The sequence below is a fragment of the Camarhynchus parvulus genome, chromosome 1, assembly GCF_901933205.1.
Source record: "Camarhynchus parvulus chromosome 1, STF_HiC, whole genome shotgun sequence".
Taxonomy (NCBI): domain Eukaryota; kingdom Metazoa; phylum Chordata; class Aves; order Passeriformes; family Thraupidae; genus Camarhynchus; species Camarhynchus parvulus.
Genome location: NC_044571.1, coordinates 74,061,549 through 74,082,128, shown reverse-complemented (window position 1 = coordinate 74,082,128; position 20,580 = coordinate 74,061,549). Strand labels below are relative to the sequence as shown.

At 38.9% G+C, this 20,580-nt stretch overlaps 1 protein-coding gene across 1 annotated transcript in view; it reads right to left on the bottom strand.

The window, feature by feature from the left end:
* The window catches only part of GUCY1A2 (guanylate cyclase 1 soluble subunit alpha 2), a 152,798-nt gene that overhangs the window by 125,477 nt on the left and 6,741 nt on the right, over nucleotides 1-20,580 (bottom strand). The window contains 3 exon segments of the mRNA XM_030944247.1: nucleotides 218-936; nucleotides 12,219-12,340; nucleotides 12,823-12,884. Of these exon segments, the coding sequence (XP_030800107.1) occupies nucleotides 218-936; nucleotides 12,219-12,340; nucleotides 12,823-12,884 (903 nt within the window).

Below are 20,580 nucleotides of genomic sequence, written 5' to 3'. Positions count from 1 at the left end.
GAATGGAAATGTCATGATTTGCTACAACTTCACAGGCAAAGCTTATAAATAATCTAGGAAAATATTCACTTGGCTGGGAAATATCACTTAGCCCCTGTTTGCAAGGCATCAATGGGCTTTGCAGAGTACACAGGACTTGAGCTGTTTTTCTCTGAGCAAAAAATCCTCTCCCGCCACACACATATAAGCACATCCACTTCCAAATTAATATTCTTACCTTATCTTTACTTTCAGAATCAGAATCCTCAAGTTTGGTCCGAATGACAAAGGGTGTAGATAACCTCAGGAGAACTCGTTCAAATGTGGCACTGATTTTAGGAGAGACTATGTCAAAGCACTCTTGGAATTTCAGCGTTTTATGAGTGTCACATCTGAGCTGCTTCCTAAGACCTTCTCCAAGCTGGAGAACCAGCATGTTGGGATCAAACATCAGGTGGAAGGGGAAAGCTCTGCAGAAGGTGCTGATACTAATCCTCAGATCTAAAGGGGACTGGGAAGTTCCTGGTGGAAGTGCTTTTGTGGTATTTGCATTTTCATGTTCTTTGATAAGGAAAGTCAAACAACTGCAGTTGCCTGGGTTTGTCCCCTCTGAACACAACTTATCGTTTGTGACCTGTTCTACTTCCACTTCCAAGCGGTAAATCTTCTTTGCTGCTGCTTTTATCATTCCTGTCATTGCAAATCCCACAATCTGATGTGGGTGAAAATAATGAAGCATGAGATTGCCTTCAGGGAGTTCTTTGCATAGGAAAGAAGGAGATTCCAGGGTGGCCTGTCTTCCAAATGAAGTTCTAATATGCTCCAGCAAAGCATCAAAGCCATTGAAGAAGTCTTGAAGGGTCCCACCTACAGCTCGAAGAACTCTTTCATTCTCGTCAAAGCAGATATTGAAGAATTCCTCCCCAAATTTTTCTTGCATTTCCTCAAACTTCAGACCTATAGGACAATGAGACACTGATATCAACAACATAGCATTGCTACTGTGCCACATTTTCCCTTTTTGCCTCTATTTGCCCAGGATTTTTCCAAAAAAATGAGAGCAGCTTTTTCACTGGATACCTATCCATAGGTTTCTGTGGTGGTTGGGGATGGAATAACCCTAGAAGCCAATTTTTTTAAGTCCTCATTGTTTCAGCTTGCTATCTCAGCCAGTTATTAGTGAGCCTGTTTCCTTTTCCTCGCTGTTACAAAATTAACCAGGTGTTTGTATTGTTTTAAGATGTAACAGAATAAAAGGAAGTATATATCAGCTGTCTGTGAATTACAAATTTCCAGTTTTCAAAGGAAATTAATCTGGGAATTAACAACACAGTTTCTTCACTACACTGAAATCATACAGAATTACCTGTCAGTCAACTAGTGAAACACCTTAAATTTCTCTTGAATTTGAACAGAAATTAAGGGCAGTTATTTCTTTCCTGAGAGCATAAACAGGCCCTTTATTTTAATGTGTATTCAGCATGCTTTATAACACTGGTAACATCCCAGTGGATCACTGAACTTTGCATTGTTTAGACTGCTTCTAGGCTTTCAATTTAGGAAGAACAGAGTGGTTAGTGACTTTTATACCTGAGGTATAACAGGGAACAGAAGTCATGTTGTTTGCAGACAATAACCTTTTATAATTTCAAGGCAGTGTCTGAACTGCCTATGTACACAGGCATAGTTAACACAATCAATATTCACAAGAGATGTCAGTGTTTCCCAGCTTTACAGTCTGCAATGATGTATGATTAATAGCAAATTAAAATGCATAAAAATACATATATAAATATGACAACATAAGAACATGACAAAGCATATTTTATAAAATAAATAATGGCTATAATTTGGGAAAGTTCATTCAAGTGCCATTGCTCATAAAGAAATTTGGTCACTAAACTAGGTTATTACAAAAATATTCCCAGGATCTTTTATGACCACAGATGGTCAGTTCTGCAGCTAAGCCAAAAGAAAGTACCTCTGGTACACAATGCCCCCTAATATCCTGACTCAGAAGACCGTGTGCCAACTCCTGACTCATTACCATTACGCCTGCATAACATAGTATTGTAACATCTTACCAAAAAATATTCACTATTACCCAAAAAAGAATTAAATTCTAACCCATACCAATAATGTCATAACTGGATATTAATAGCAAATAGCTAAGAAATCATTATATTCATATGTATACACAAACAGATATTCATACTTTTAAATCCCATTGTTCCGTATAGTGAAGTGTGAGGAACTTTAGAAGTCTGTGTGTAAAAGTGAGCAGTCTAGCAGGGACACCCAAGGCTGTAGGACTGCAGAGGGGAGCAGAACAGCATCAGAAACCCCTGGGCTATTGATACAAATGGCCAAATACATCCCACAAAGCCACCCAAAAGACAGCACAGGTGAACTGCCTTTCAAATGTATTGTACAAATACAGTGCAGCAGCTGCCCTGGCGCCACTGACTGCAAATGAGGTTTGCAGAACTGATCACTCCTGGACTCTGCTGCTACATATGCAAGCCTCACCTCATTATCACTGCCGGGAACTCTATCTCAATATTTGGCCTGAGGTTTTAGCTGATTGTCTTAGATTGGTCTCATTGTCCATCCTGGAGAACTGGCTGTTCAGTCTGGATGCAACATACTGACCCCAAGCAACAGGAATTATACCTGGCTCGAGGACGTCCCACTACTTTTAAGAACATTTGAGCTTTGAATTGAGTTACACACAGTACCAGCAGAAAATCAGATCAGCTCTAATAGAAAAATGGATATGACCAAACTCAACCAAACTGCTGGTCTATGTTAGTCATGAATTTTCTCTACAAGAACAGACACTATGATATACTAAGGAAATTAAGTTAAGAGACCTTCAGAACCAAAAATCATAATGTTCCTTTCAAGGAAGTTTCTTCCTTAGCCTTACAACAAGACAATAATTTTTGCATGAAGCATGATGTTTATCTTTGAATTAAAAATATTTATTTAATAACTTCTCTGCAAAGCTATTGGCTCCAGTGATGTCTTTGTGTAAAGTTGCACAAAATATTCAATATGTATTTTTACTGAATTATTCCTGCCTCTCTTATTGAAACAAATGATGAACAGATGCTCATATATATAATTCTGTATATACTTCAGTATAACCTTTTCGCTTGCTACCATATAAATGATCCTAATCTTTTGCAAATCTTTTGTAGATTTTCTCCCTACCCATATTTCTACACATAGCTGTTGTGGTTTAAGCCCAGCTGGCAAGTAAACACCACACAGCACTTGCTTAGCCCCCCTCCCCAGTGGAATGGGGAGGAGAATCAGAAGTAAAACTTGTAGGTTGAGATAAGAACAGTTTAATAATTGGAACAAAAGGAAATGATAATAATAATAATAATAATAGTAATAGTAAATAGTAATAATGATGGTAAAAGAAAAAAAATTAAAACCCATGCAGTAAGACAAGTGATGCCCAATGCAATTGCTCACCACCAGTGCCAGTCCCTGTCCTCGTTCAGGTCACTCCCCCAGTTTATAAACTGGGTGTGACATTTTAATGGTGTGTAATGTCCCTTTGGCCAGTTTAGGTCTCAGCTCTGCTCCCTCCCAGCTTTCTTGTGCCCTTCCTCATTGGCAGAGCATGAGACACAAAAAACATCCTTAGCTTAGGATAAACACTACTTAGCAACAACCAAAACATGAGTACGTTATCAACATTATTCTCATACTGAATCCAAAACACAGCAAAGTACCAGCTACTGAGGAGAAATGAACTCTATCCCAGATAAATCCAGGACAAAAGCAGACTGGGAGATAGTTTTATTACAAGTAGAAAAACCTTCATGCTAAAAAAAAGAATCCCAGAACTCATTGTATCTGTAGTACACACTTTATTACATTTAGAGATTTCCATGGGCTAGTTGTTATCTTTAAATATTACATTCAGTATGATTTCCAATTTCAACATATATGGTATTTCCTGTTTTTTTCTTTTATACTGAGAAAATACAAACAAAATTTAAATTATCTTCTTATAACCTTCAGATTATGCATCTACGTAAAAAGTCCAATCTTTTCAAACTCATCTCACATTCAATTGTTGAACAATTGTTTTTCTGTTTGATTTTGCCATGGACTAATTCAAACTGAATATGGCATTGAAAATGTGAGTCAACTTCTGTTCATCGAAACTGACAATTTGGTATTTCATTCTGAAAAGCCAGCATCTCCATTCCTTCTTTTTCACTGTGAACCTCTAAGCAAAACTTTCATTCAGCTTCCCAGGAAAAAAGAAATATATTTCATATCTGTATGAGAGCCCAGAACTTCAAATGCAGAGGCTGCTAAACTCCCATTATCACCTCATGTATGACCCCAACACAGCTTCCTAATGAGCACTGGCTTGCAATTAATACAGAGGGGAAAAGTTCTTCCCTGGTTTCACCAAGACATCCCACTAAGTGGTAGTAATACAAAATAAACCAAAAATCATTCCAACACTCTCTGCTGCTCCCCAACTGAAATAAGTCATTATTTTGAGCTTCTGCTCTTTACAAACCTTCTACTAATACAGTGAATGAAGGCCTAAATATGCATTAGTCTCAATTTGTTTTCCTCCTGGAGAGGGATCTACTGTGTTCCTTTGATACCAGGAGGACAAATCACATCTTAACTTAACATTTTTTTTCTTAGTAGTTTCTTTTTGTTGCTTTACCTTACAATGTCACTTTTATTCTAGTCCATATTGGAGAGAAATTAAATATGCACATTGGAAATTGAGGTAAAGCAACCACAGAATGAAAATATTGCTACAGACCTCCACTAAAAAGCACTTTTGGATCTGTGAAAATTATTATCCTTTGAAAGTGTGTCTCAAAGACATTAAGAGAAGGGATCCTATATTTGCTATCCAGTTCCAAAATTACCAAAGTCTTTAAGCACAGGTTCAAAGTACAAATTAAGTATTTCACTGAACTGGAGCAGCAATAGATGACTTCATCCTATAATAACATACTAGCAAAAGATTTTCACTTTCTTTTCAGCAGTTAATGTAAAGTGAAAACACACTACAAAATGTCAAGGAATTAATGCACTATTTTTAAGCATTTTGTACATTATGAATTGGAGAAATTAGGTAAGAATCTGTTCCCATAAGGAAAATCGCAAATCATAGGCTCTTGAGAAGCAATCAGAAGATAAAAAATCAAATGTGATAAAAAAATATGATGTGATGTGATGTGATTAAAAAAATCAATGAATTCATTAACTGGTACAGCATGCAGAAGCAGTTACAAGCCATCCAGTTTTTCCTAAAAGTAAATAATGAAGACAATGGCTGCAGAGTGGCCAGCATCTGACTCATTTGGCATTGAAAAATACCTTTTTTTTCTGAGATACCATTCAGAATCTGTAAATATCAAACCTTAAGGGGTTGGAACAATTAAATATGCAATTCCAGACCTCATACTGTGAACAGAAGCAGAATTTGCCACCTTCAGTTATAGCAAGTGTCTCTTAAATGTTTTTGGATTATCAAATTTTTGGCATCAGTAACATCTTTTCCTTAAACAGATCTGTGGACAGAAAGACAGGTGGCAGTTCAGAATTTTAAAGAATTATTTCAGATGGTAGGGAAAGCAGCATTTAGTCTCTGAATAGAAAAGGTTTTCTTGTGTACAGACTAATGCTGAAGGTACAGTAGATGAATCATTTGGCTTGTAAGTGAGCCTGGTACCAGTATCTAATTACTGTAGAAAGGACTTAAGATTTTACTTCATTATGATTGTGTATTTATATCATCCTGGGAATCCAGAGAGCATTTTTATATTAACTTTTTGGTGGTTTTTATATAAATACAGTAACATCATTTTATGCCTTTACATGTGGTTGTGACACAACTGAAAAATCTATACAACACTTCTCTTACAGTGCCATGCAGGGTCTGCATATCTTTCACAGAATATAAATGAGAACTACTGTTAAAAAAAGAACTCCTGACACTTGTTCACCTATAATATTTCCTTTATCCACTTTTAATGAAGTGGTTTCTTTCCTTGTCCTTTGACCGCGATAGAAATACCACTGTAATTATTGCCTCTTGCTGAGGAGCTGATCGCCAGTTCTTAACATAAATATAAAAGATTCTGCTCAAAACTGTTGACACAGGAAGCTCACATGAGATACTAAGAACAGGCAGTGGAAGAGGGTTTTGGCCCCATATAGTGCTCTCAGTAGCAGCCAATTCTGCAAGCAAAGCCAAGCTATGTGAAGCAAGACTATCATGATTTTATGTCCCCCACCACCACCTGGGAGGCTCACTTCTTATATTTGCACAGGGCTCATTAAATGAAAACTGCAGTCATTAGATTGGTAGCTCCTAAAAATTAGGCAGACCAGGTTTGTTTCATGCTAACTCTAAAGATTAAGCAGTAATAAGGATTTTTTTTAATTTGCTTTTTTTTCATTAAAGTAAATATATGTGTCTTTGAATTAACATAGGGAGCAGAACTGCACTTCCTGGAATGAATAAAATTGCAATGAAATCTAAAAGCTCTTCCCATGAAATGCAGAATTATCTCTCATAACTCCTCACATATATAAAGGGCTCAACTCATCTGACTAAATATAGAAATCTAATGCTCCTTGAGTCTTCATAAGGCATCCAAGACATCTACAAAAGAACCAATAGATAGTTACTGTATCTGCCAAGATGAGGGACCTAAAGGAGACCTACACATTTTTGAAGGTTTGACAGAGGCCACAAGATACCTCACAGCACCTCAGATAATGACAAACACCTACATTTAGCCAATGAATCATGGCCAGAAAATGTTCTTTATAAATAGTCTTCCACAAGATGCTATTGTACATCATAATTCCAAACCGCTCATTATCTGCTGGAAGTTCATCTGCTTTCTAACAATAAATAGCTCTGATTTGAGGAGAGTGGGATGTCTAAGGCCATTTGGTATAAACATTTGTCCTTTTCTAATTGAGATGTACTCATCTCAGTTTTGAAATCACATGAATTATGTGCTTTTTGTTTAGATTACTTTTGTGTTGCCAGTGCCCTGTAACGTCTGCTAAATAACAGGAGCCCTGTGAGTATAGCTGAGCCCCCCCAGGATAAAGTATTATTAGATTCCATTAGTATTGCCAGTCCTCTGGGCCGTGTAACATTTCCTTTTACGCCATTTGTAAACCAACAACTTTAATTATAAATCAGGCTGTGTATCCTAAATTAGTTGCACCCTAATGACTAGCTGCAGTTCTTAGTGCAAAGGGAAGTGATAAAAATTTATATAATTTCAATATCTAAGCATTTACAGTTCTCAGACACCTCCCAAGCAGTCAGTCTATCAAACCTTTGTTTACCTTTTCCAAACACTACACTTGGTCTAAGGTGGTTAGAAGGTAGGCTAAGATCTGTCCTGGCACCTCCTTTTCAATTATTTCCTGCCTTTTCAAATACAGTATTTCCCAGTAGTTATTTAATAGTTACCAGAATGATCCCAAATATATTCCTCTTTAACAACAGAGGCTCATAGAAGCATAGAATATTCTGAGTTGGAAGAGACCTAAAAGGATCATCAAAATCCAGCTTCTGGCCCTGCACAAGACAGGGCCAGAATCACACCATATACCTGAGAACACTTCAAGCACTTCTTGAATTCTGTCAGGTTTGGTGCTGTGACCACTTCCCAAGTGCTCAGCAGTGGAGCAATAAAAATTGAACAGCCTTCATCTCAGTGAAGCTCTCAGCCACCCTCTGGGTGATTAGCCTTTTCCTAATACTCAGCCTAAACTTGCCCTGACACAGCTTCATGCTATTGCTTCATATAAGAGCTAAGACTTTCTTAGTTTCATAAAGTAAACACAGATCTTTAACTTTGACAAATGTGCAGAGAACAAATGACTTTTATAGAATTATGCCCTTTGTACTAAATGAAGGATCAGCCCTGCAAGATATATTTAGTCATGAAGTGATCTGCCCTATATAAAGCAGCCTGCAGCACATGTTCTCTCTGGTAGTGACAAGCAAATGTCACCCAGAGCAAGAACTCTCTAAAACCTTACACTAACAATGGATTCCACCTCCTTCTCAGTGACTTGGGGAAGCTGAATCCAGAAACACGATTTATCTCCCTGACAGGACAGGGCTCTGAGCCAGGATTCCACACAACTTATCACCAGGGTACTATGGAATCCCTAGGGAATTGCCACTGCACCCTATCATCCTCCAAACAGAAGATGCCCAGATAGATAGAAAGACAAGCAAATTCTTCGCACCACTCTTTGAAGCAAAATCAAAAGAAAGAGCATTATTATCCCACAAGGTACAAATGCCTAACAGGAAAAATTCTTGCAATACACTTGAGTCCACATGCAGAGCTGACTTAGCCATTGATATATGCTGTGCATTTTTTAAGCCGAATTTTTATGAGAAAAAAAATAATTCTGTTGTACAATTTTTTTGCTTGAATTAAAAAAATGGAGGAGAATTTTTTTCTGTGCCTTAAGCAATGGAAAGTCAGATAGATAAAATTACTTCTGCTGGAACCATGATCTGATACAAGTGTATTTGTATCTTCAGACTGTGTGACCAAGTATAATTTATAGAGTTTATCTAACATGGTGCTGCAGTGCATGCAATTTAGATAGTGCAGTTTAAAATTCACCAATGGGCTTTCAAAGACAACACTTCTTCCATGTCATTAGAGACTGGGTGTGAACAGTTACTGCTGCTTTGCAGATTTTGCACAACAGCTCTTTTTATATGACTTCATGAATTTAGGTTACTTTTCATTAGTTTTACTGTCAAAGTGAGGACAGATTACACAGTTCCTCAGCAAGATGCAAAGAGGCTCCAAAGGAAATATTGATGCCATTTAAAAGACAGATAACTGCCTTAATGAATCTCCCTTTCTTTTTTTTTTTCCTTGTGAAGGACTGAAGAGTGAAAAATAGTTCACATTCACAAAGGCTACACTAATTGTTTGCAGTGTCTGAAAAGAGTGTTTGGATGAGGCGAGGTGAAGGTTGTACAATTTTTATCTGACGTGCATTTGGGATGTGAGAAATATCATGTGATATATTGGAAGTACTGAGTGGGGTTCAAAAAGGAAAATCGAGCATTTCTCTACTGCTTTGTACAACTCAGTACCACAGACCTTCTTTGAATATCTGCCAAAGAAATAAACAGGAGATAGGTCATGAAGGCTTTATGTCCCAGAAGAAATTCCTTAACAGCAGTTACAAAACAACAAAAAAGTTTTCATCTGTAATTTCCTGTTGCCAAAGTTTTAATTTGCAGCTACATGAAGGTCTTCTGCTTTATTCTGGAAGCATTTGAGTAAAAATGCACACTCTAATCTTACATGAAATCAAATTATTTTAAATCATGAGGACAAAAGCAGTCCCAAATGAGATTTGCTGTCATTGTTCAAAATGCTGAATGTACAAAGGGTATGAAAATGTCTTTACTTCAAGAAGGTTGAAATCTGAATAGCACTGACATGTGGCTTAAAGGATTAAAAAAATCCTGTTATCTCCATTATACAGATGGGAAATTGAGGCACAGAAAGAATAAAAACTTGCCCAAGGTCCAATAAGGAATCTCTTCAGATACAACTTTTCTCTCTAACATACCTCAGTATAAGTTTATAGTCACCTAAGAAAGAAATGTGGCAGTAATCCACATAACATACTTCATCATGGACATCTTTCTCTTATCATTATTTCTAAAATAGGTTCAAACCCACAGTGTCAATCTCCTCTGAACAGTTTAGTCGTGTACTTGGCAGTGCTGCATTAACAACTGGACTTGATGATCTTAAAGGTCTTTTTCAACCTAAAGGATTCTCTGTTTCTACATGCTTATGAAAGACACTGTAAAAGTATGCATGCACCAATTAATGAAAGATGAGTCCATCACGAAGCTGTCTGGGCTATTTTTGAAAGGATGGAAAGTTAAATTAAATACTCCAGCCTCAAAAGCTCTCATTGTAAAGGAAAACAGTGGGATTGATCTGGTACCACACACAGTTCACAGCATGTGAACATGATGGACATGGGTTCCTTTAATTACAGTGCTTTAGAGCAGGGAGACTGCTACTGATGTCTAGACTTGTAGCAGAGCGACTCAGCAAGGAGACAAGGAGAGCCAGGTCCTTGCACTGCAGGAAGATGGTGACACACTTTAGTGCTGACTTGACAGGAGGAAAATTGCAGCATTCATACATGATAAATCACATGCACCGAGCTGAGTGAACAGCTTGCAGTCAGCACTTCCCTGTGAGCAGCACAAGCACCAGGACCACAGTGTGAAGCATCTGCTCACAGTCTTCCAAGTTTACCAGTGATCTCAGCATTTGCACTCTTCTGATGAATAAGGAATGCCAAATGACTTTTTTAGAGGTGGTTAGGAGATCGGAAGAGGTGAATCATGTTGGCAGTATCTAGGGTCAGAGAGCAGGAAGATGCTTCTAAGCATCTTTAAGGAAACATTTTCTTCCAGTCCTAGACACCAAGTGTCTCTTACTGCTCATATAAATGAACTAAGAGCCAGATTTGGTTCAACAGTTTCTCTAGTCTTCATCACAGTCAGATTGATGCTTGCCTCCTGCCTCAGCAATGCCACTTGCTCCAGGTACACACCCCAGTGGTTACATCCCTCTTTCACCCAGACTGATGTTACCAGTCCTTATTCAACAAGAAAAATAACTGTGTATGTGAGAATGAATTACACAGCCTCCATCAATTTTTTCCTTATGATAGAAGCTACAATTAAAATAAAGAAGCTGGGTTTACTGCTCATTCCCTTATGTTCTTATTCCAGATCCCAAATAGGGAGAAGGATTGCTTTTAAATTATCGCAGTGTTTTGCTCATACTGAAGTGGGGTTTTTTGCTAAGAACTCTTTCTTTAAGAGGCAAACTTGTCCAAGAAAAAGTCTCTGCAACCTAATTTTCAACAAAGCCCACTTTAATAGTTCCCCAGGATAGTAATGCTTAGATGTTATCCCTATACTTTGGTCCCAGTCTCCCCCTAATAAACATGCATTTTGAGGATACCACTGAAGAAACAGGTTGCACATTACTCAGCCATGCTGAGGTATTGGGACTGACATACTGCTTTAAAAGCACTATGAAGGTGAAAAATCATTCATAACCATTTTTGTATAACTCATATTTTGTGTCATGGTGAAACAAGCACTGAATGTCTAGTTGGGCTTTTTATAATATTAATATGCACCTGATAACATGAAAAGTCTCTGCTTTGCATGAGTCCTGCCTTATCACTCATAGCATTTGTTTTAGAGAACTAGCATGCAAATATTTTAGAATTTAAAAAAAGGTAAATAACGTTGGACACATTTAGAATTTGATTTGTTCTAAATTCTCTTCATGACCACACATGCAAAATACAAAATGCCACCTCTTTCTAGCAGCAGTTAAAAGCACACAGAGCATCCCTGACAGCAGCTAGCATTTTACAGAATAAGACACTGGATAGCAAAAAAAAAAAAAGACAAAACATTTTGAATGTCAGTGAAACACAGTCATCCCTAAACTAGATCATGTTTGCTGTTTCACAGAGCACACCAAGTCTGCTTAACAGTATGCAGTAAGAAAGACAGATACACAATGCATATCCTCCAAAAGTATTTTAAGTCAGCAGGATACAATGGTAAAGACCAGAACGTGAGCAGACTATCACCTCACCATATTCCCCTGACATGGAAAGTTAAAACTTATCTTCAATTATCGTACACAGTCAGATTTCAGTGTTGTGCCTCTTGCTGAAGAAAATCTAAGTTTCCAGAATGTTTCATGTTTCAGGTACACCCTGCTGCTATTTCTCAGGCCCTCTATCCACCAGGCCCACAGATTACAAAAGTCTCTGTTGTTCTGCAGAACCCCTATGAATACACTAGAGATAATTCCAAGGCCTGCACAGAAGCAAGTCCACTTGCCAAAAGCCTTTGAAACTTCTCAAATCACTGGGTATTGCACAATACACATTCATTGCCTCCACTGACAATCATGTCTGGATTGTCTTAAAAGTTCAAAATGTATGTAGAAAAGGCAACAAATGTAGTAACAGTGCACTGGTAAGTTGCTGCCTATATTCTAAATTTCTGTGGTTGGACCAAAAATTTCTTGTTTCATTGTTGGCATTAAGATGGTCAGTAAACCTTCCTTGCAACTAAAAGAAACAAATTCCCTTAAAGAAACACATACCAAGCACATTAGCAGTACACTGGAGAATTCCTGAGACATCTTCAGTTTCTTCATTGCCAGAGCAGTCTGTATAGGAGCATCTGTTTGATATATTGTGAAAATTCTTCTCTGCATCTCTGTAACTACAGAAAAAAAAAAGTTACAGCAACTCCTCATACAAATGCAAAGTCAACAAATGTCTTTCAGCAGTGGTGGCAAAGGATTAAGGATTAATTGCCCCATGATGGGCAATTTCAAGATTCAGCTGGACAGAGTGCTGAGCCATCTTGTCTAGACCATACTTCTGTCAAGAAAGGTTGGACTAGATGAGTTTTGAGGTCCCTTTCCAACCTGATATTCTATGACTGAAAACGAGTTGCTATTCTCTTTTTATAAGAAACATTCCAGTTCATTAAGCAGTCATCATCTGATGGGATTGTACAGAAGCAGGATTGAACAGCAGTTTACCATTTACATCCAGGTTATGTATTCCTATTCCAAAGCATCTCTAAGAATTTGAGAGAAGAAGTTAAAAATTAAATTTAAAAGCTTATCAAGGAAGGCTGTGAATTGGAAAGCACAGAGCAAAGCCACACACCTTTTCCCACCTCACATTAACACTTACCCAATAACTTGATGCTCAAAATACTGCAGTGTCTTTTGAAGAGTCTGCCGAATGGTCTGAGGCTATGGAAGAATAATTTAAAAAATGGTGAGATTAGGGAATTGGAGCACAGTTCAATTAACAGATCTTTTCACGCACTATTTTTCTTCAGTTTTACTCCTCTTTATCTTCTACCTGCCATATGCCCATCGCAACAACAGATATTAAATATTATTATTCATTCCTTGTATCTTACTTCACATTTAAATAGCAAGAATTTTACAATGTGGCATAATTAATACTGCTTATAAGGCTAGTTGCACATAACAAAGGAGCCACTTCACTCTCAAAAACAGCTCTCAAAAACTATCACCCACCAACTATCTCAGTAATTTAAAATAATTAATTTGAAATAGTCTGCATGAAAATGCCATTATTTTGTGATGAAAATATCACCAGGAAAAGGCATTGAATTTTTAAACTCTATATGCTCCCTAGAGCATTTTCTAATAAAGAATATTATAAAGATGCAATTTATTTCGGCTTATTTTCCTACAAGCTATAACTCTTCAGTCATCTTTCAGATTACCAAGAAAGTCAAGTTCATCAGAAGAAAATCATGACATGCTTCAAGCACTTCTATGCTATTTCACTTTAATAGGTGTTCACCAAACTACCAAACTACTGGTTCACCAAACTATATAATTGCCTTTATTTGCATTATTACCACTACTACAGTGTTCACCAAAATACTTATGTATATAAACGTTTATTTTCTTACTATTACTGCTGCTGAGGCTACTATTATTTTGAATGAATTCATGAGAGATCTTTTAGCAAATAAAGGACATGTGATATCCATGTAATTTTATCTCTTGAATTTTCCAAGTCACTTACGACAAAATTTTATTCCTCAAAAGTGACTAGCTTGTATCAAATCCAAGGCTCTTCATCTGTCTATTTTGACCTGGAGCCAGAATTCAGACAGAGATATACAAATGAGAGTTATAAGCTTTTCTTCTGTCTCAAAAGCACGCATGGACATTTTGATCAGACTCACAACAACACGCACTGAAACTTTAGAGATGTTTGGTCTTTTCCTGCCTTTTGGAATAGGCATCTAATTGTTTTAGAAAGTAATAGTCAAAATGCCCCTTAATTAGAGGAATCTCATTCTAAAACCACAATCACCTTTGAAAGTCTCAAATTTTGCTTACTGACCTACAGATTCAGCAGTTCAAGAGCTGAGCTTCCCACCTTGCTCAAACTCTTGCTCATGAGTTTGTCCTGATGACAGCAGGAAGAAAAAACTGTATACGAGGCTACACTATGTTTGTACAACTGCAAAAAAATTATTTTCTAATACCAAACTGTAAGAAAGTGTTTACACTTTTGTATTAAAAAATTAAATTAATTAAATTGTAAAAATTAAAATTTAAATGTATGCACTCAAAAAGAGCATAAGAGGGCTTATAGGAAAGATGGGGAGAAGCTTTTTAGCAGGACCTGTTGCAGTAGGAGAAGGGCAATGTTTTAAAACTAGAAGAGGATAGAATTAGACTAAATATGAGAAAGAAGATTTTTATAGCAACGGTGGTGAAACAGATTGTCCAGTGAAGTGGTAGGTGACCCATTCCTGGAAACATTCAAGGTCAAGTTGGATGGGGCTCTCTCTGGGCTGAAGATGCCCCTGCTCATTCTAGGGAGGCTGGACAGAGGACCTTTACAGGTCCCTTCCAACCCAAACTATCCTGTGATCCCATGAACAAAAAAAAAAGCTCAACATAGATGCAAACCTTGAAAGAGGTTTTTCTTGTTAACTCACTATCAGGTAATCACTTTACTTCTCTGTGGGAACTAAGTTACCTGTGCCAAGAGGCTTTAAAAGTTGCATGCTCTCTTGTAAAACACAACGGAAGCATCACATGAGTGAAACCATCACGTTTCAAAAAAACATCTCCTTCTCAGTGGTACAGCACATGTTGAAGTCTTCAGGCCTAATGGGCTGCAAACATATTTAATGGCATGTTCTCACTGAGACTCAGAAGCTTTCCTCTGCTCAGAAGGCAGAAAAATCCACTCTTTACATCTAGAAGAGATGTATTTTCTCACAGCAGCAACAAAGCAAAGCAGAATAGCTTTAAGCAAAGAAGTGAGAGCTGCCATTTTCCATCTCCATACAGCATTTCCCTCAGCCCCATTCTCTACACAGAGAATATCAGTATTCCACCAGCAACTCCTCTGACATGAAATAGGGAATAATAGAAATGCCTGATTGCTAAATTAAATCTCCATTCTGGTTGTCCCAAAGTGCTTTTACAGCAAGAATATGGAATGCAGCAATGCTCGGTATCACAGCACAGAGGAAGAAAAACAACTTCTTGTCTTCACAAGAAGTTTTGCAGATTAGAGCACCTGAGCAATCGTCCACAAATTGTCTTTGTCCTTCTCATGCCTGGAACACATACTGCACTCCTTAACCAGGGAAAAATAATTTTGACTACCTCACGATTTGACAATACAAGCAATCTCCTAGTCCTGAACTTATTTCAATGGTAAACCTCCCTTCTCCTGCAGTGCTGAATAGAAAAAAAAAAACATTCCCATGTTAACTTTCTCTCCTGAAAGCTAAATCAGTTTCCTAGCTGTTGTCAGACAATTCTAAACAACTCCATGAACTCACACCACTTTTCACTGGCAACTCCTATCAAATCTTAGAAATTAAGTACAGACAGAAATAGGATTTACTATTAAAACACAGGTCATAAACAGAGCTCGATGTAATGCGCTTAGAGCCAGAAAGAAAACTGATCCAAGGAGTCACAAAGTCTTTCTTCATCTCAGACAAGAATTATGATGGCATGTTGCTGTGCATTGTTAGAGTCACTGTGCTCACCTTCTCAGTTTGCTGTATTTCATCACTGGTGAATGTCATTTTGCTACAAATGTAATTCTGTAACCAGGGCCATGTCTAAACAAAACAGTGAGAAGAGATATGACACCTGTTTGCAGCTGCCTACAAGGGCAGTTTGGTGCACTGCTTCTTCCACTACTGATAATGCATTGCTCATGAGACAGAGAATGAGCAGGAAAACATTTCCACCTCTTTTCTGTATCCAGTAACAAGACTGGATGCAGGCAAAATAGCTAAACCTTCTCCTAGCAGCATGGCACACATGACCTCTCCCAGAAACAGAGTCCAACCACTCAAGGAGGTAAAAGGCAGCCTTTAACCATACACCTCCTTCACTGTAATGCCATTTAGGTGCTCAGTGCAACTTATTTACTGAAGAAATTGTAAAGTTTCATGGCTACTTAAAATGAAAGGATTTAATGCAAATATAAGCCAAGGACTATTACCTAAACAATTAAATGTCAACAATTCCTTTTGATTATGACGATTGACTAATATTTGTATGCATCACAAGAGGAGTAGTCACATCTGTTCATGTGCCTAAGGACAAATCAAAGTAAAAAAATTATTGTTATTCCTAACTGTAAATTAATCCAAGGATTGCCATACCAGATCACATCCAAGCTCCATATGGAACGATGACATGTGAGGTATAAGGGAACACTGGAGATATTCAGACTGATCTCTTGCATGGCAAAGAATAGATGACTTCACTAAAATAACTCTGAATTCAGACATCAGGCCACAGCTAACCCTAATGTATCAGAATAATTTGTAAAACATTACTGAATCAATTAGTCATATAGGTTTGAAAGAACCTCTGGAGGTCTCCTAGACCAACATCCTACTCAAAGTAATTTGAGTTAAAACTGGTTGCTCAGGTCATTCTTCAGACAAGTTTTGAGCTTCTACAAGGATGGCAATCTCACAACTTCTCTGGGAATCCTGTGCCAGTGTCTGAATACCCTCATGACATCTCATTTCTTTCCTTAATTTTGATTTTAAACTCCCATTTTTCAGCTTTTTTTCCACTCATCCTTCTTCCATTCTGTACCCTCATGGAAAGTCTGGCTCCATCTTCCCTACACACCCTGCTCAGTTTAGCTGTAGACTGCATCTTTCTGCTCACCCTCTTCTTCAGAGAATGAACCCCCTTCCCCAATAAGCATCATTTAAAGCCACCCTCACAAGGTTATACAGCCAATTAGAGATGACCACAGCTCACTTTGCTCAGCAGTCCTTGCTCCTCAGAGCATACCCCATGTCCCTGGAGATCACAGCCTGGCCAGCAAGACCACCATCACTGCCTGCTAGATGTGCCTGCACCAGCCAGAGCCTTCCCCCCTCCACCAGCAGCACTGAGGAGACCCCAGCTGGGCACCTCCACCCTTCACCCCTGCACTCAGAGCCGTGTGGTCCCTCCTGACATACTCAAGATCTCCCCTGACTGCATCATGGGTGCCCACGTGGATGAGCAGCGGTGCTCATAGTCCAGGAGACAAACGAGCTTTGGCAGCCTCTTTGCAAGGCTCATGTGTGAGCTCTTGGCAAGCAGCAAACCTCCTGTGACAGCACGGTAGGCTGGCACACGAGGGCTTGTCTTCTCAGGAGACAGCTTCTGATACCTACCACCCTCCTCTTCTGGAACCTTCTAAGGGTTGAGGCTCTGCTGGATCTGCTGCCCCTTCTGAAGGGAGGGAGGTCATCTCTCCCACCTCTTCACAGGGCACCTTACCTTCTCTGTACCTGATGAATCACAGGTAGAACAGGGGCCTTAGTTATGCTGTCAGCAGTAACCAACCTCCAGCCTTCTCATTCTTGAAAGTTTCCACCCTTGACTCTCAAAGCTTATCTCTGCTTTTCTCTCCTTCCTTTCATCATGGAGCTCAGGTTCTTGGCTCTGCAGGGCCTCTGGGAAGATCTGTCCATTCTCCCTCACTATCTATGACAGCTCTTCCCCCTGGCACCTCACTGCTCTCTGACCAGAGTGCCCGGCCTTTGGCACCACCAGGCAGCAATGCTGGCGGTGGCAGCCCTGCCACGACAGCCACTGTCACTGCCAGTCACCACTGGTTACAGGATGCACTCCTAGAGAAATGTGCCCTTCCTGCTAGATCTCATCCTGCTCTCCAGTAGTGCAAAACTGGTTCAAGTCCTGAAGATAGAGGAGTAATAGTTCCTCAAAAACTCCTTTTATAACTAACTGGAGAAAATCTTTATGAAGACATTTGTCTAAATGAACTTGAAATATTCCTGGTTTTTAAACTCAGACAACTTCTTTTGGAAAAAGGATTCTGGTTTAAACTGTCGGGCTTTTTTCTTTTTCTGAGTTCAGTTTTCTCTTCTTGCAGCTCCACTGCCTCAGTTTTCAAGGCAAAGGGGAAAAAACTTCCCCTTTAACTGCATCCCTTCTTACTGCATGCCTTCTTACAAATGTCTTTCCTAAGGCAATCAAACATAAACTTTCCAATCTTCTCAGAGTATAGAGATTTTAGCCTATTCTCTACCCATTTTCTGTTGCCTCTGAAATGTCTTTCATTTGATTGCAACACCTTTGGAAATAAACGGTAGGGCTCATCTGCCCAACTGCAGGCACCCACAGTGATTCATTTAATCCTCTGGTTGGCATCTAATACGTGCCTGAGGACTCAGTCTTTATAAATACCCATTTCTTTCTTTTGTCTAGAAGAGACATTGATTGATTGCTACAGACTTCGACATCTTAAAATGTTTAGGTAAGGACAGACAAACCCCACACCGAGGTGACAGAACTGCACACAGTATCCCAGATGACTCAGCCTCAATTTACATAAATGCAGTTTCAAATTCTCCATGCCATTCCTTTCGCATCCTAAGATACCCAGATGGAATTAGGGAAGAAAGGGGCTGTACAGAACACTGCCAAGAGAGCAGCCAGGTACATAGGCAGTTCCTCCTTAACCCTAACAAAGTTTCAAATATTTTTTCCTCAGAAAAGCTAAGTGGCTCCTAGCTGAGCTTCAGAAGGGCTTCAGCAGTCATGCTGTTAAAACTTGAGTGCTTAAAATTTTAAACATGGAAACTGAAGCACTGAAAAGCATAACAGGCTCTGCTAGAAACCACTTTGCTTCTATCAGAATTTCTTCAAGTATGTTCATTGGGTCAGGGGGCCCTCCCACAGTGTTGTGCCCTGGGGAGTTGCAAGTCGTTCCCAGAAGAGTCTGCACCCCTGCATGCAGGAGAGCCTGTGGACCTAGGCCAAATCAGCACTGTGACACTGAAAGTTTTAAATGCTTCAAATTTCAAGTGTTCAATCACAAACTCAGCAGATGTGTATGATTTTAATTGCCAGATTCACTGCTGGTGATCTATCATTAATGAAAAACATTTCCTTTTTCATATTTCAAAACCAGTTTTAGTCAAGCCTTTGTGCTTAGGTGACTGCAGATCTCTAAGCACACACGAGCAGGTGTGCATCTGGCCCATCTGAAAGAAGATAAATGGCAAAACAGTAATTTTCAGTCTGCATATTTTTAATATTTACCCCATGATCATGTAAGCAGTGAAAAACTGTTCCCTCCCTGTCCTTCTGGTCTGCAAAATATTGAATTAAAGAGGTTGTAAACAAAGAATCAAGGCTCCAGTTGAAGACAAACATTTATCAACACTCCCAAGTGCCAGGAGTGGAGAGATAAGCATTGAAATTGCTGCAGCTAGGGAAAAGCAGAACTGAAAAAGAAAAGGAAGACTCCTCTGGCATCCAGCAATGTTCTAATGGTGCAGAAAGGAGGAAAACTCCCTAGCAGGTCCTGCACAGCCAGCACTCTCCCTGTCCCATTCCCAATAGCTGAAGAATGGAATGATAGGGGACAGAAATCAGAAATGGAGAAACAGTTTCACAACATATGCAATCATCTGAAATTTTAAAAAATAAATAATCTTTAGGGGTTTAATAGTGCTTTTGATAACATAATCAGGAAAAAAATATAGGTCTCCTCTCTAGATTCTGAACATTCTAAGGTGCACCTATTTTTTAACTGATTCTATTTGAGCTAAAAATTTATCTTCTACGAAGACCAGCTTCCCAATTCCAGATGAAAGCACCCCCTGCTTGCAGACCTCCATGACTAGCAGCAGATTTGGTTTCAAGAGAGGGAGATGCATAATCCCCAGGAGTGGACTGTCTGGGGATCCAGGGCAGGGTGACTGACAGCTGGAGGCAAAACAAGCTGCCTGCAACAGCTCACGATGATCCAGACGGGACTGTGCGAGGGTGCAGCGCCCGAGCTCAGCGCAACTGGCAGGCAAACCTGAGACATTTCTGCTCCTCAGTTCACACAAACTGGGGTCCTCTTCACAGAGAAATGTTGGTGCACATCAGAAATTGCCTTAATTTAATAAACAGCATTGAGATTAAGAATTTTGCCCAATAAAATTTCATGGCAACAATGCAAACACTGTGAAGAAATAAAGCAGAGCTAAATAATGACTAGAAATTTTAAGTTCTGCATCCCCAGCTGCCTTTCAGCTAGAAGAATCGCAGACATTAGGGATGGAAATTGCCTATTAGATCATCTAGCCTAACTCCTTGACAGTGAAGGATAAATATCTCAGGGTGCTATCCCCTATAACACCAGCTGCAATCACTTTGTTAATCTCTGAATTTCAGCCTGGTCTGAAATGGACAGAAAAACTGCTCTGTACTGCACAGAGAACGTGCTCAGTAAGATTATAACAGATGATCTATTGCTAATGCTACCTGTTCATCTTTTAATGCAACTGATATCTACTACATAAAATCATCAGTGCTACTCCAGCAGACTGATAGGAAATGAAAAGCCTTATAGGTCGGTCCTTTTCAAGGATTTTTTTTCTGCTGAGATAGA